The sequence below is a fragment of the Perognathus longimembris genome, chromosome 1 (genome assembly GCF_023159225.1).
Source record: "Perognathus longimembris pacificus isolate PPM17 chromosome 1, ASM2315922v1, whole genome shotgun sequence".
Classification (NCBI taxonomy): Eukaryota; Metazoa; Chordata; class Mammalia; order Rodentia; family Heteromyidae; genus Perognathus; species Perognathus longimembris.
In genome coordinates, this window is record NC_063161.1 from 77696061 (window position 1) to 77712264 (window position 16204).

The following is a 16204-nucleotide window of genomic DNA, read 5'->3' on the forward strand; positions in this document are numbered from 1 at the left end:
CTGGCACTTCTGGCCCCGCCCCGTAACGTGAACTCTCCAATCCCATTTCCGTTCACTGTGATGGACGCGCCCTCGGGACAATTATAATTGGCCATGGCGGACGGCCGCTCCGCCTCTCCGGAGACCCCGCTTCCCTTTCATTCTGAAAGAAAGAACCTCGCCCGGATGTCCAATGAGAAGCAACCCCACAACAAAGATCCCGCCTCTTTCGGCGCCGACCCGCCCCGAGGGCAGCAGAGGAGTCCGCCCTACAACTCGAGCTGGACCAATAGAAGAGCTCTGCCGACCGAACGGAAAACCGCTGGTCCAATCCGTGGGCACTCACGCGGCACCGCCCCGCCCGCCGCGCCCTGACTCCCCTCCAGCTCCCCGCCCCTCAGCCGGCCGAGCCGCGGCGGAGCGAGTGCGGGCCTCCGGGCGGCGGCGGCGGCGGCGGCGGCGGCAGCGGCGGACGCGGCCTGAGGGAGCGGCGGGCGGGGCGGCGCCTGGCCCGGCTCGCCCGCGCCGGCGGGGGCGTCCATGGCGCGCGGGCCCCCGTGGGGCGCGGCCGCGGCCTGAGGGGCCATGTCCGGGGTGGTGCGGACCCTCAGCCGCTGCCTGCTGCCGGCCGAGGCCGGGGCCCGCGAGCGCAGGGCGGGCGCGGCGCGCGACGCGGAGCGCGAGGCCCGACGGCGCAGCCGCGACATCGACGCGCTGCTGGCCCGGGAGCGCCGCGCCGTGCGCCGCCTGGTCAAGATCCTGCTGCTGGGCGCCGGCGAGAGCGGCAAGTCCACCTTCCTGAAGCAGATGCGGATCATCCACGGCCGCGAGTTCGACCAGAAGGCGCTGCTGGAGTTCCGCGACACCATCTTCGACAACATCCTCAAGGTGAGCACCGGGCGGCCCCGCCCCCGCCCGCACACCTGTGTCACCCCGCAAGCCCGGGCCGGCGTCCCGGCCCGTCCCCTTTGTCCCCGCGCGCTGCCACACACGGGCCCGCCTCGGCCCATTGTCCATCCGCCCCGGCGGCCCGGTGCCGGGTGCGGTCTCCGAGGGGCAGCTCCGGGGACGCCGGCAGCGCGGTCACCTGGAGCCTCTCCGTGGGTCTGATGGCATTGCCCTGTCTCGGGTGTTGGGGGCTGTGCAGGTGGACACTGACCCAAGTTCTGGGGGTATCTTCTTGCTGGAGAAACACCCCATCATTACCCCTGGACGCGCCATCGCGGTGCTAGCATCACTCTTTTGCCTTGCAACTGCGAAGGGTGAGGGCGCCCAACTCGCCCTGCCTGCCAGGGAGCGCCTAAGAGCTGTGTAGGCTAGAAGTGGGGGAAAGCCACCAGTGTGAATTTTTTAACGAGGGAACTTTTCAGGCATTAGCAAAAATAGAAAAGACAGAGAGGATCCCGCTTTCCACCGTGATCACTTCTGTCCCGAACTCCTTCACTTCTGACATGGTATGTCCCAGTCGCTACGCGGGTTAGGAGACATTTTGGTACATGTGGATAAAAGATTAAAGCTTTCCTTTTAAGAATACAATCACGATGTTCTTATGAAGCCTAAAAATTGGGAACTCCCTAACAATCTACTCAACAAATCAGCCTTCAGTGGTTGTGTCTTCCCCATTGTTGCATTGTTTCTTTGAATCAGATGCAAATAGGTTACATCTCCAAGCTCTGTCTCTTTGCTTTTATAGTGTGAAACACTGCAGTATTGACAAGTCTGAGGCCCAGTGTCTCTCTTGTGTGAGCATGTTCCAAAAGGGCCACAAAGAAGGAGGAAGGGAAATGAGTTTCTTATCTGTCCTCTTGCCTTGCCCCCACCCTCTCACTTATTCCCAAACCCAAACCCTTTTTTGAAGATACCAAATTACAGGTCTGAGAAAAGTTGTGTCAGCCAGGGGTAGAGAGAAGTCTCATACTAGAAAACCTGCCTGGAGACTAGATTTTATGGTGCCTGGGGGATTTTAAATTTAGCCAAGGGTCGAATAAACCCATCTGGGAAGTTCCTCTCCAGCCATAAGGAGGTGGCAGGACAGTGTTGCTGGGACCCTGGTGACGGTCATGCCTGGAACCTGGGCGCCAGAATTCCAGGCAGGGTCTCCCAAGTCTACAATTTTTGTTTCTAAAATGTTTCATTTGAACTTCAGAAATAGGTTCCCTTGGGGTTGTGAAGGGAAGAAAATAATTTGAATGACAAAATTATGCCTATTCTTTTCACCTTTCCAAGCCTGTGGGTGAGTCAGGCTCTGGCCAAAGGCTGGTGCCTGGGGCAGCTCAACTGGAGCTGGCTAGGCTGTTTCCACACTCCCCTCATCTTCTGGGGGAAAGTGTGGCTGATGTGGCTCCAAGACTGTGGCCCAACTGCCTGATCTCAGGGCCTGATTTGAATTTTGCTGCTTTCCTGGACTTGACAGATTTGTCTGGCTCTCTCTCTTTCTTTCAACTCAAGAGAAAAAAAAATAAGTTTAGAAAACAAGTGTTTAGAAACATAGGTCTCCTGTCTAAGTGCCCTAACCTTTTCCCCATGCATTATAAACACAAGCTTTTAGTGACTTGCTTATTAATAGAAACAAGATTTATTAGCTAAATTCAATTTTCCTTCCTCCTTCCTTCTTTCCCTCCCCCCCCCAAAGTATAGTCCTATATTAAAATTTTTGTGTCAAACTCACTTTATCTGTTGTGGGCATTTCAATAAGTGGTGAGAAATTCATGTTTCAGTTTTAAACCAAAACTCTTTTCTGTGAACCTTGTTTTTATTTGGCCAGATAACTTTGGAAATAAGATTTTTTTTTAAATACTAAATTGTTTTGGACATTTTTAAAGCAAATCGCAGTGGACATTTGAATGATTCTGCTCAGAATATAATAATATGTAGAGATTTCGGGCTAAAGGGATGTTTTGAATGCACTCTGTGCTGTCCAGACCCTTTCCGAAATGGCATTGAGTTTTCATATCTCCTGTTGGCCAATGGAGAAATAAAGAACTGGAGTTTCCAATCTACTCAAGGTCAGTGACCTCATTAGTAAGCTCTGGTGCCACTGAGCTAGAAAGCAAACCTGGGCCTTTTCTTTTTTGTGGTGCTAGGATCAAACTTAGTGCCTTGCATTTGTTAGGTCCTAAATGCTCTACTCTTCAAGCTACACCCTTCATCCTGCCTCCTTCTCTTTTGAGGGTGATGCTGGGGATTGAGTCAGGGCCTCCCACTAAACCATGTCCCTAGACACCTCCCCCCTTTTTAAGCATTTAAGATAATTGTACTTGTAACAGAAACCCAGACATCACACAGACTGTCCTTTCACATTTAGTCCATGTTGGTATCTTATAAAAATGCTTAAGTAGTGGAGCCAGGCATGGTTCCTTATGCCAGTAATTCTAGCCCCTCAGAGGCTGAGATATGAGGAACAGAAGTTGGAAGCCAATCTAGAGGACAAATCTGAAAGACTCCTATCTCCAGTTGACCAGCAAAAAGGCAGATGTGTAGAGGTGTGGCTCAAGTGGTAGAACATCAGCCTTGACTGAAAAAGCCAAGTGAAAGCATGAGTCTCTTGAGTTTAAGCCTCAGTACCAGTACAGAAAAATGGAAAGTGCTGACCTCAATGAAGTGAAGAGACTTTTCCATCATCACATAAAGTCTACAAACCACCCTTCTGCATCCACTCTTTGCTTTCCTCCCAACCCTGGCAGTCCATTCTCCAACTCTAGGGTTTTGTCATTTCAAGAATATCATCTAGGGGCTGGGAATATGGCCCAGTGATAGAGTGCTTGCCTCGTATACATGAAGCCCTGGGTTCGATTCCTCAGCACCACATACATAGAAAAGGCCAGAGGTGGTGCTGTGGCTCAAGTGGCAGAGTGCTGGCCTTGGGCAAAAAGAAGCCAGGGACAGTGCTCAGGCCCTGAGTTCCAGCCCCAGGACAGACACACACACAAAAAACAGAATTTCATCTAGCCAGGTGCCAGAGATTCATGCTTGTAATCTTAGCTACTCAGGAGACTGAGATCTGAGGATAGTAATTTGAAGCCAGCCGGGGCAGGAAAGACAGTGAGACTTTTACTGCCAATTAAGCACCAAAAGGCCAGAAGTGGAGCTGTGGCTCAAGTTGTGGATCATTAACCTTGAGCAAAAAGGCTCAGAGAGGGCTGGGTGCTAGTGGCTCACACTTGTAATCCTAGCTACTCAGGAGGTTGAGATCTGAGGATCATGGTTTGAAGCCAGCCCTGGCAGAAACATCCCTATGAAATTCTTAACTCGAATTAATTAATCAAAAAACAGAAGTGGCACTGTGGTTCAAAGTGGTAGAGCACTAGCCTTGAGCAAAAAGAACTCAGGAGCAGCACCCAGGCCCTGAGTCCAAGCCCAGGACCAGCACAAAAATTATATATATAATGCAGCTACAGCTATGTGTGGCGGTATATACTTGTAATCCTGGCACTTGGGAGGCTGAGGGAAGAGGATCATGAGTTCCAGGCTAATCTGGACTGCAAAGCAAGTTTGAAGCTAGCCTAGGTGACATAGCAAGGCTGTCTGAAAAAAAAAAAAATCCAACCAACTAAAACAGTGTTACATAAACAAACTCATGCAGAATGTAATCTTTTGGAATTGACTTTTTATCGCTCAGCTGAATTCCCTGGAGACTCTGTGTATCTGGTTACCTCTGTCAGTAATCCCTGCCTTTTTATGCCAGCTAGTTCACCCTTTAACTGGGAATAGTGACTGTTCCCAACTTGTGCCCATTATGAGGAATCTCATCACATTCTCCTACTTGCTTCTCTATGCACACGACTTTTCAAGTGTTTAGGATAAAAAGCCCCAGTCTACAATTACTGGGTAGTACAGTGTTGACTGTACAGGTCTATGAGAATCTGCGGGACTATTTCCCCGGTGGCAACCATGTGTGAGAGACGCAGCTTTTTTGTGTCCTCAGCATTGCCTAGTGATGTTGCTCTTGTTATTACAGGTATGTTCTGGTAACTTTGTGTTTTCATGTGAATATCTCCTCATGGGCTTATTTGCTATCCATTTATCTCCTTCAGTAAAATGTTCCTTGCTTTTTAAAATGTTGCTTGCGCTTTATTGTTGAGTTTGGGGAGTTCTTTATGTATGCTAGATACCAGTCCTTTGTCTTGTATGTGATTTACACATATTTTGTTTCTAAAAGGGGGTACTGTATGCTTAGTCCTCGATCCCAGAGATTTGTTCTCATTCTCCTCCTCCTCCTCCTCCTCCTCCTCCTTCTCCTCCTCCTCCTTCTCCTCTCCTCCTTCCTCTTCCTCCTCCTCCTTCTCCTCTCCTTCTTCCTCTTCCTCCTCCTCCTCCTTCTTCTTCTCCCCCCTCCCCCCCACTTTCTACTCTCTCTCTCTCCTTTCTACTCTCTCCTCTCTGATGAAAGTCTTATCCTTTTTCTGTAATACATTTAAGTATATGGTTTATTTTGAGATAACTTTATTTAAAGAATGAGGTTTAGGCTGAAGTTCCTTTGTCTGCCTTTGAGTGCCCAGTAGATCCAGTACCGTCGGTTGAAAGACCATCTCATTGTATTGCTTTTGTACCTTAGCTAAAATTCACTTGGGCATGTATGCATTGTTATATCCTGAGCTCTCCGTTCTGCTCCATCCATCCCTCTGCCTGTGCCATACTACTGGCACATAGCATGGCTACAGCTGTGGGTGAGCTTTCACATCAGAAAGCTCCACTGTCTTCTCCACTGTCCTTCTCACGCTTGCTCTAGTGACCTTGGGCTTGTGTCCATACAATTTTAGCAGGGCTGTGACTTGTCATAAGCTGTGGAAGAACTCGGAGAACACTGATATCTTTCCTTGGGGTGTTGAATTTTCCCACCCCAGACATGATGTCTTCCTCGCAGCTGGAGTTTCTTGTATTTGAGGCGAGCACTCTTGCCACTAGGCCATATTCCCAGCCAAGCTGGAGTTTCTTGTATCTACCAGCCTTTTCCACTCTGCAGCCCAGGGATCTCTTGGGTATCACTGAGCACACACCAAAGCCCCTGTGACTGATAGTGCACTTTTGCTTTCAATTTCCACGCTCATTGTTAGTGAGAACAATGTGATTGATTATGTCTTGGTCCTGCATCCCTGACCTTGCTGAGCACAATGGCCCTGAGGTTTCCTGTGCATCTCTTGTCATTTCCTATGAGACCATCATGTTGTCTGCAAGTAGGGACAATAGGATTCTTTGTTTATGTGTGTGTGCACACGCACGCGTGCATATGTGTGTGTGCACGTGCGCATGTCTATGTGCACGTGCATGTATGTCATGGGGCTTGAACTCAGGGTCTGGATGCTGTACTTGAACTTTTTTACTTTTTTGCTCAAGGCTAGTGCTCTACCACTTGAGCCACAGTTCCATTTTGGCTTTTGAGTGGTGAAAGATAAGAGCCTCTTGGGTTTTTTCTTCCTGGGTTTACTTTGAACCGCAAACCTCAGATCTCAACTTCCTGATTATACCTGTGAGCTACTGGCTTCTTTTTTTTTAACTGGTAGAACTGGAGTTTGAACTTGGAACCTGTGGCACTCACCGCCTGAGCCACCAGCCCAGCCTTGGTTTGCCTATTGTTTCTTTTTCTTGCCTTACTGCCGTGGCCAAAACTTCTAGTGTTACTATATTGAGTGAGAACACGGGTGTGCTGACCCCTGCCTGCCTCATTCCCAGTATCTACTGTTTGTGTCTTCTCTCTCTGCCTTTGTTAGAGTCTCAGTTTTATTGGTCATCCTCTCCTCTCTCTCTTTCTAACTTAAAACAGATTTTTAGTTCATTGATTTTTTTTCTCCCTTGCAGTTTTTCTGTTTTTTAGTTTTATTTCTGCCTTCAGTTATTTATATTATTTATTTGTTTTTACTTCATTGTTATTATGTTGTTTTAATTAACTATTTTATTGGTATCTATTACATGTTTATCTTGTTTGTTGTGTTTCTTGTGATTCTGAGAGTGGAACTCAGGACCTTGCATGCACTCCACCACTGAGCTACATCCCCTGCCTCCAGCCCTTCCCCAGGCTCTTTAAGGAAGAAATTTAGATTACTTGTTATTTTTATTTTCTTCTTTTCTAGTATAAACTTTGTTTTTTGCCAGTCCTGGGGCTTGAACTCAGGGCCTGGGCATTGTCCCTGAGCCTCTCTGTGCTCAAGGCTAGCACTCTTATCACTTGAACTACGCACCATTTCTGGCTTTTTCTGTGAGAAATTGAACCCAGGGCTTCTTGCATGCTAAGCAAGCACTCTACCACTAAGCCACAATCCCAGCTTTTAAAGTGCTATAAATATCCCTCTGTACTGCTTTAGTTGTGCTCACATATTTTGATATATTGTGCTTTTATTCAGTTTTGTATATATTCTATTTCTTTTGAGGTTTTTTTTTTTACCTATGGATTATTTTTATAACTATATTGTGATTTCCAGTGTTCTGGGGTTTTCCTGTTATCTCTCTGTTCTCAATGTCAGTTCTTTTAAGATTACTGTCTGTTTTGTGCCCTGAGTATCATCTATATGTTGCACATTTTGTTATCCCATGTTGGTGAGAAAGCTCTATTGTGTTTTCTAGAGTTTGGGGCTGTAGTGGAGGCCAGTAGTTGGTGATGATGTGGAGATGTGTCCTTGTCTTGCTTAGAGGTGTGAAAGCGCCCACCTGTTGTCACGAACTTGACCTCAACCTAGGGGCTGTCAACCCTTCATGTGTTTTCAGGGTGTTGTGTATTTAGGATTGTTATGCATACCTAGTAGATGGACCTTTGCCTTTATGTAAAGTCCCTCTGGTCTTTACAGATGTTCTTTAACTTAACAATGGGAATGGTTCCCAGTAGACTCATTGCATAGTGAAAATAGTCTTAAGTTGAACATACCTGCGCTGTCCATCTAACTCCCAAGACATCCAGCACTACAGAGTATCAGGTGGGCTTTTACCCATGATCCTGTGTGGCTGAGCTGAAGCTGCAGCTTGAGGCCCTTCCAGAGACACCTTGCCACATTTCATTAACTAGGGAAAACCTGCAGTTGCTTTCTCACGAATGTGAAAGTATGTATGCTTTTGCACCATCATAAAGACAAAACTTCATGCATTGAACCATAGCAAATCAGAACAGCCTGTACTTTTCTTTGTCCTAAGACTACCTTACAAGATATTTTCATGTAGTCACTTTGAGTTTTTCCAATAGCAAATGTTTCTATCCGTTTATTTTTGTGTTCTTTTAAATTTGTTATTAGCATATATTAAAGAGGAGGGTTCATTGTGACATTTCAACACATGTAAACAATGTATGTGGATCAACCTCCCCACCTCTGTTATTTTCCCTGACCCTCTCCCCTCTTGAAACAATTCAGCAGGTTTCATTGTTCTGTTTTCACACCTGAAGTCCATCCTTTACTTATAACCTGCCTTTGTTGGTAGGTAGGGCCTCTACAGTGTAGGCTTGCTTCAAATGCATGGTCCTCCTGCCTCAGCCTCTTGAATGCTAGGATTACAGGTGTGACCCACAACACCTGAACAGCTGTACGGTTGGCAGGTGACATTTTCAGTATGTGAAAAATGTACCTCATTCTTCTGGCCTCCCTGGTTTCAGATGAGGAGTGAATGTCAAGTCATCCTGGTATTCTTTGTGAATTAATGCTGTATTTTTCTGTGGCTGCTTTACTTTGCCACATTTGAGGAGTTTTCAGGCATTTCTTAATTCTTGAGACAGGGGAGGTTTCATTGTGTTTGTTTTGGTACAAGGTCTACTTTGTAGTCCAGGCTAGCCTGGAACTGGTTCCTTCTGCCTCCACCTCACAATTCAGATCCTTTAGTCCCACCACTTTCTCCTCTGCTCCTGGGATTTTGGGTCCCTGAGCTCCATGTCTTCCGGGCCCTGCTCCTGGTTGCATAGGGCTATAACATTGCCCCTCTGGGCCTGGGAGAGGGCTATGGTGACACTAGTGCAGCCCCCACCTTCCTGCATCTTGGTCTTGAGGGAGCAAGAGGTATAGTTCTCCTGTGAGCCCCCTGGTGCTACCTGGGCAGGGGAGTTGGAGCCCCCTCCTTGTTCTAGGGTGGTTGGTCAGATCCTTACCTGGCCTGCCTCTACTGCTTGCTCAGGGCAAGGAGGTAGTAGAATGTCAGAGTCCCAGAGCTCCACGGAAAGCCCTGAGGTGGCACACGTGGTTCTTCTGTGGTGTCTGGCTGGAGCAGAGTGAGTGTTGCCAACAGGGGCATCTGTTGTCCCTCACTGTCTCCCTGCCAGGGGACAGACTGGGCATTGAGCTCTTGTACAAGCTCCTGTGGCTTCCTCAGCAGCCTGGCCTGGGTGGGTAGGAAACCCAGGGACACCCAGGCCTGGTGACTCCCTATAGCATCCTTCCTCCAGCCCCAGGTTTCCCTGGGCAGCCTGCCTTCGCCCCCCTGCTTGCTGGTAGTGTTTCCATTACCGTGAGTGTTTGGGGACAGGGCCTCTCTGTCCTTGTGGAACCACGAGTCTCCACCATCCTGGCCTTTTGCTTTGCTTCCAGGTGTAGGTGCTTCCTTCTGGGTCCCAGATATGCGTGAATGGGAACATCCAATTTCTCTGACGTCATTTCCCCCAACCCAGCAATTAAAGTATTTGAAGGTGGTTGTTACTTGACTTGCTGTAAATAACCCCAGTAATTCCCAGTCTTCCTGAGCAGACTTCCTTAAGGTTCATGGATTTGGGGTTCTAGAGCCTAGAAGAGCACTTCATGGTAGTGGACACATTAGTCTGGGGGACACCGAACCCCCTGTGCTGTGTCTCAGAGTCCAGTCTGCATGCAGTTCCTTCCATTTCAAGAGATAAGTTGGTTTTCGGAGCTTGCTAGGCAGGTGCTCTACCATCGAGCCACACCCAGGGTCCCCAAGAGCCTGTCTAGTCACTGACTTTCATACCTAGTTAGAAGCAAAGACACACTCAAAGGTCCTGCTATCCACAGCTGCTCCAATGTGGACCTGCCTCATGTGTTTATGTGTGGCTGACTCTAGAAACTTCCTGAAGAATTCAATGATCAGAGGGCTGGTTTCTTGTTGATAATGAAAAAAAAGAATTATATTAAACAAAATATACAGAGCTCTGTGCTAGATACCTCGGTGCGGGGGCAAGGGGGAGCAGTTAAAGCACAAGGCCCAGCCCCAACTCCTCAGGTGTCTGTCACTCAAGGAGACAACTGAGGGGACACCAGTACCATGAGTCTGTTAAGTGTGGGTGGAGGCAGCCTGTGATTCAGCGGGAGGAAGGAGGATGACTCGGCCCAGGCCTCCACAGAGGTGTTGTACAGGAAGTGTTGTTAGAGCTGGCCTTCAAAGGCTGGAGAAAATTCCAGCAGGTAGAGGAAGACACTGGCAAAGCCATTGCAGTGCTGTGCATTGCAGGGTCTCATAGGTGGAACCTTCTAGTCCCCAGGGATGAAAGGAGTATGGTGCCTACTGTGCAGACTAAAGTCACTAGGGCCAAGAGTTCTGGGCTTTCTTCCCCAAATCATACATGTGCACGTCCTACAGGGGGCCTGGAGCCTGCATGTTGAGAACACTTATTGTAGAGTAGCTAAGATTGGGTGAAGCTGGGGGACATTTTCTTCTTAAATTTTTTGAATTATTTAGTGTTTGTTTTCTGGAATTTTTTGCTAAGATGCTTAGGACTTGAGGAGTTCATGTTGCTGATCAGTGCTTTTAAGCACTTTGAAACTCTTGGCCCACAAGAGTCCTTGTTTTTTGGACTCAGGAAGGAATACCTCTTAGGGTGGGTATGGTAGCTCACACCTGTAATCCCAGTTACATGGGAGGCATGGAGTAGGAGAATTATGGTCCCAGGAAAAAGGCAAGAAAAATAACTAAAGCCAAGTAAGGCCTGTGAATCATGGCTCAAATGGAACAGCATCTGCCTAACATTTGAAGTCCTGAGTTCAAATTCTAGTACTGCCAGGGAAGGGAAGGGATAGGGAGAGGAGGGGAGGAAGAGAGAGGAGAAAAGAAAGATTGATTAGTTCCTGCTTTTGGGGGGGGGGTGGCCTTCTGTGCTGTGTTTGCTGTGAGCAGAAGCACAGATTTGTTTCTGGGGTCTGGAGCACTGTTGGGTTTTTATTGCCTTCCCGGCAAATTGCACTTAAGTAAGCAAATTTGCTTTTACACTTAGACACACATGGTTGGTCTTTTTGTAATGCCAGAAAACAAAAGTATCTTTTTCCACCAGTTGAAAAAACAACACTACCACCAGAGACCACCCCTGTCTATTGTTGGGGATTCAGAGCCATAAATGACTGGGCTCACCTTCCAGTTTACATGAGGTTATTGTCACCACATCATGGAAGGAGAACGGGTCTGACCTGCAGTCATCTGTCACACACGGTTATAGTAACAGCTCTACTTGCTGTTGCCTAATGTGCTGTTGACAGATCATAATTATTTTGTTATTGCATAGCAGAGAGTGGGTTCCGGCATCGAATCGCTTTTAAATAGAACTGAGATTCCAACTTCAGGCTTATCTAGAGATGTAATTGCAGGACAATCATCCATCCCAAGACGCTACTGTGGAATGCACCTGGGGCTCCGTCTGGGGTCCCCGAGGGCCATTGCCACCCCTAAAGACAGGCAGGCTCTTTTTTACCTGTTGTAATTGGTTGATTTGTTTCAACCAAAGTATCAGGGTGTTCTTAAGCTATTTAGGTATCAGCTAGTCGCCCTGTCAGCATGAGCCCACCTGTGGGCTTGATGGTGCCTGTGTTTCTTCTGCCCATGTTGGGCCTGGGTGCCTGGCTAAACACAGGGAGAGTGGGATGGGGGTGAGGGGAAGGACTTGAGTCAAGATGAAGATGCTTGATGGGCATGCCTGGTCCTGTTGGTCTCTGGGAGAGGCCCCACCCCATGCCTCTGGGTGTGTGCTGCTGTACATGGCCTGGGGAGGTGACACCCTGACCTCTACTCCTACAGCAGCAGTGGCTGCCAACTCACTGAGCCTCTTGCTGTTTCCTTGTAGAGTCTTGGTGGCGGTTTTGTCACCTGGCCCTGCAGCATCTACAGTGGGGTTAATGTCAGTATCTTGAGAGCAGTCCAGTGTCTGGTCTGGTATGGTGCCCAGAGCCCCCACATGCCTGCTGTGACCCAGAAGATTGAGGAGCTGCTAAGCTCCCTGGAGACCTGCCATGCAGCCAGGGGAGCCACATCCCAGGGCTGGAGCTTTGGGTGGCTTCTCTGTGGACAGGGAAGGCAGGGCAGAAGGGTATGCAAGCCAGGTTTTACAGCCTAAGACCAAGCTCCCCGACTTCCACATGGCAGGTCCAGCCACTAATCCCCATCAGCCAAATAAAGAGACTTGGTAAAGGGCAGGGAAAGGTTTATTCCATGGCAACCTTGTGGGGCCATGGAATCTTTAGCACATCTTCAGGGCACACACAGTAGCCTCGGGTTAAATAGGGAGCATTGGGGATGGGGTAAGCAAAGTATACAGGGTTATATCGGTGTGGCCTGGCTGGCCCTTAGCTCAGGCTTTGTCCTTGGAGGAGTGGACATTGCTATCACTACCCCTGGAGAGGAGCAGGAGTGAATCAGGCACCGGAGCTGCATGTGGGCTGCCCAGCTCCTGGCCCTTCACCTCCGGGCAATCTCGCCTATTGCCTCAAGATGACAAGAGCTCAATTTACCTCTTGTCACAAGGTGCTTATCAGTTTACCTCTTGTCACTAGATGCTTATCAGTGAGTCCTGCCCTTCCAGAGGGATTTGCAAAGTGACTACTGGAGGAGGGGCCCTCCCATTGAAGGGTGCTGATGCAAAGTGGGGGACTGGTACCCAGTCTTTATCCCACTTTCAGTTAATTATGCTAACCCCCCCCCCCAACAAAAAGCAGTGCTTAAAAGTTGCCTCTTATAGAGCATCCATTGGAAGTCGCTTGCCAGCTAGGTAGCCCCAGCCCAGCCAAGGGGCAGTCAGTCATCTGCAGGGCATTGTGACACACATCCAGACTAGTTGGCCATGTGCTGGGGCCAGTGCGTCACAGGCTGAGGAATTCCCATCCTTGCACATGCAGGACAGTGCAGCATGGCTAGGGTGACACACACTCTGCCCCCTCCCCCCATACACACAGTCACTCACAGCCTGCCAGGGCCACAGTGCAGTCATAGCCAGGGTGAAATTGGGTTTGTCCTTGTGGACAAGATGTGGTGTTCCAGGAGAAAGAGAAGAAGAAAGGGAGTTGCTAAATTCCCTTACTTCTGGGATCAGCTGCTGCATATTGGGGGCATGGAGACCTGGAATCCCTCTTGCCAAAAATTTCCATCTGTGTTTAGAGAGAGTCTCTTCACAGCCCAGCTGGTCTCAACTCATCATCCTCCTGCCTCAGCCTCCTGAGACCATACTGTTTTACAGCTACAATTCTTGGCACATACAAGGCAACCAGTCAATATTTACATTTTTTGTGGCCAGTTACATGTTTGCCTCAAGAAAATGAAGTTCTGTAATTTTAATCCTAGAATAGGACAAGGAAATGGTCCTAATGGCCTGATGAGGTAGATACAGGTTGAAAACTGTTGACAAAGTATGGAGAGAGCTGAATGTGGTATCACATGCCCGGTATCCTGGTACTTGTGAGGTTGGAGCAGGAAGATTAAGAGTTCATGGCCAGCCTAGGCTACCTGGTAAGATCCTGTCTCAAAAAGAAACAGAACATTGGGGGCTGGGAATATGGCCTAGTGGTAGAGTGCTTGCCTCACATACCTGAATCCCTGGGTTCAATTCCTCAGCACCACATATATAGAAAAAGCCAGAAGTGATGCTGTGGCTCAAGAGGTAGAGTGCTAGCCTTGAGCAAGAAGAAGCGAGGGACAGTGCTCAGGCCCTGAGTCCAAGCCCCAGGACTAACCAAAAAGAAAAGAAAAGATCATCACAGAATCCACGTCACAAGGACCTATCAGCCAGTGCTTGTGTGCTAGACACTGACATAGCTATAAGATGGGTAGGACAGAGGCCCACGAGGGAAATGGCTTCTGGTGGGAGTGTGGGATTTTCTTTTTTGTTTGTTTGTTTTTGGTGGTACTGGAGTTTGAATTCCAGGCCTCCTGCTTGCTAGGCATACACTCAGCTACTTAGGCCACGCCCCCAGCCCTAGTCCCCTTCATCAAGGAGGGAGGAGCCTGCTGCTCTGGAGAGCTTTTCAGGGAAAGTGAGCAGGCAGGCTCAGCACCCTGTCCTGCTGTCCTCCAGTGACCTGCTCACAGAGAGCATGCATTGTCCATGCCTCACTCCTTCTCTCACTCCCTCCCTTCCCTCTGCCTTGGTGGTACAAAGAATTGAACTCAGTGCCTTACACCTGAGAAGTAGGCACTCTATCCCTGAGCTACGCCTCTGGGCTCCTTTTGCTTTAGTTATTTTCAAGTTATTCAAGTTATTTTCTCACCTTATATCTAGGCTGAAGTCTTCTTGTGTGCTTGCCCATCTTGCATGTACCACTGCATCCTGTCATTAGCTGATAGAAGGTCTTACAAACTTTTAATAACCTCAAACTGAGACCATCCTATCTCTGCCCTCTAGCTAGCTAAGATTACAGGCTTGAGCCACTGTGCCAGTTCTTATTTTTGAGACAGGGTCTCACTATGTAGCCCAGGCTAACCTTGAACTCACGATCGTTCAGCATCATTCTCCTGAGTTCTAGGATTACAGGTGTGTACCACCACACATGTTTTATGTGGTCTCATTTCATTATAAGGCTACCTCTCCTATGTGCACCCATCTGTGCTGGCAAGACAGCTCTTTGATAGAAAGCCAGTATTTTTAAATTAATTTATTTTTTTGCCAGTCCTGGGGCTTGGACTCAAGGCCTGACCACTGTCCCTGGCTTCTTTTTGCTCAAGGCTAGCACTACTGCTTGAGCCACAGCACCACTTCTGGCCTTTTCTGTTTATGTGGAGCTGAGGAATGGAACCCAGGGCTTCATGCATGCAAGACAAGCACTCTACCACTAAGCTATATTTCCAGCCTGAAAGCCAGTATTTTTATCTCTGTCTATCTGACTCTGGTTTGACTTACAAATTGTCTTGGGAGCAGCGGAAGAAAACGCAGAGTGGTATGAGCATGAACACTGAGGCCAGGCGGAGAGTCGGCGCCCTCCTGAACCTTCTCCCTAATGACCTCCAGTCCAAGCGGAAGCATATGCAGGGATCTGGAATAAAAGCCCAGGGAAAGCCTGGAGAAGCAAAGGGCCATGCTGGTCTCTCTCCTTTGGACCAAGAGCAAGCTGACGTTAGTGTGCACAGCTGTGCACAGAGCTTGGAGTCTGGCCCCCACTCAGGCCTAGAGAGGGTGGCGAGGAGGGTGCCACACATCCTTGCCTCCTTCCTGAGTTCTGGTTAAACCCAGCACCTGTGCCACATGCCAGCTCTGTCCTGAACACAGGACATGAATACAGACACGGCGTGAGGGAGCAAGGGCCAGCACTTCTGAAAAGAGGGATGCGGGACAGCTAAGCACGGGAAAGTTAAAAATAAACCACAGGGCAACTAGAGGGCTAGAGGGGGACAGGGGGTGCAGAAGAGGGCTAAAGTAAAAATAGCACACCAAAGATAGTTGAAAAACAGAGCAGAGTAAGAAGACAAACTGAGGCAAAAGTAGATTGCCAAGTGCACCTTTCACCATACAGAACCCACTGGGATCGCAGAAGATAGCACATGGTCTAGAGAGGAGAGCTCCTGAGGCCTGGGAATAGCTAGACGTCAGGCACAGAGAGCTGTCAGGGAAGGCCAGAGACAGGAAATGAGGCTGGGTGGGAGGGGGGGGACAGGCATGTCTCCTCATCATGACGATCGATTGACCCTGTGGCTGTGGAGGTAGGGCCTGCAGAACAGCTGGACTTCAGGCTGAGTGTACACCTGACATCACTGTCCTGAGAGCCCAGCCCTCACAGGGCAAGGGGGCACATTTGCCTGCTAAGGCCTGTCCCTTCCCACCTTTCTCTGAGTGGAAATAGACTGCTGGGCAGTGACATGCTGGTCTCTCTCCTTTGAACCTCACTGTGGCAGACAGGCTGAGGGTAGACAGGGCAGTAGGTGAGGGAGTACAGCCACCACGAAGGGCCCCTCTGAGCAGAACATTGCCATGTGCTGTTCTCTTCCTACTGTTACCCCCACACCCCCTGGTAAGGATAACAGGAGTGGGTGGTACCCAGTGTGCTGAGCAGCCCCGCCTTCCAGCTGCATCCTTGGTGCATGGTGAGGCACCCTATGTCCCCCATACTGCCTCAAGTGCACC

General features: G+C 49.0%; 1 protein-coding gene across 1 annotated transcript in view; it reads left to right on the forward strand.

Annotated features, from left to right (window-relative positions):
• The first annotated feature begins 437 nt into the window (after positions 1 to 437).
• The window catches only part of Gna12 (G protein subunit alpha 12), a 65707-nt gene continuing 49940 nt past the window's right edge, over positions 438 to 16204 (forward strand). The window contains exon 1 of the mRNA XM_048330221.1: positions 438 to 867. Coding sequence (XP_048186178.1) covers positions 565 to 867 — 303 coding nt within the window. The 5' untranslated portion in view covers positions 438 to 564. The remainder of the gene's footprint in view (positions 868 to 16204) is intronic.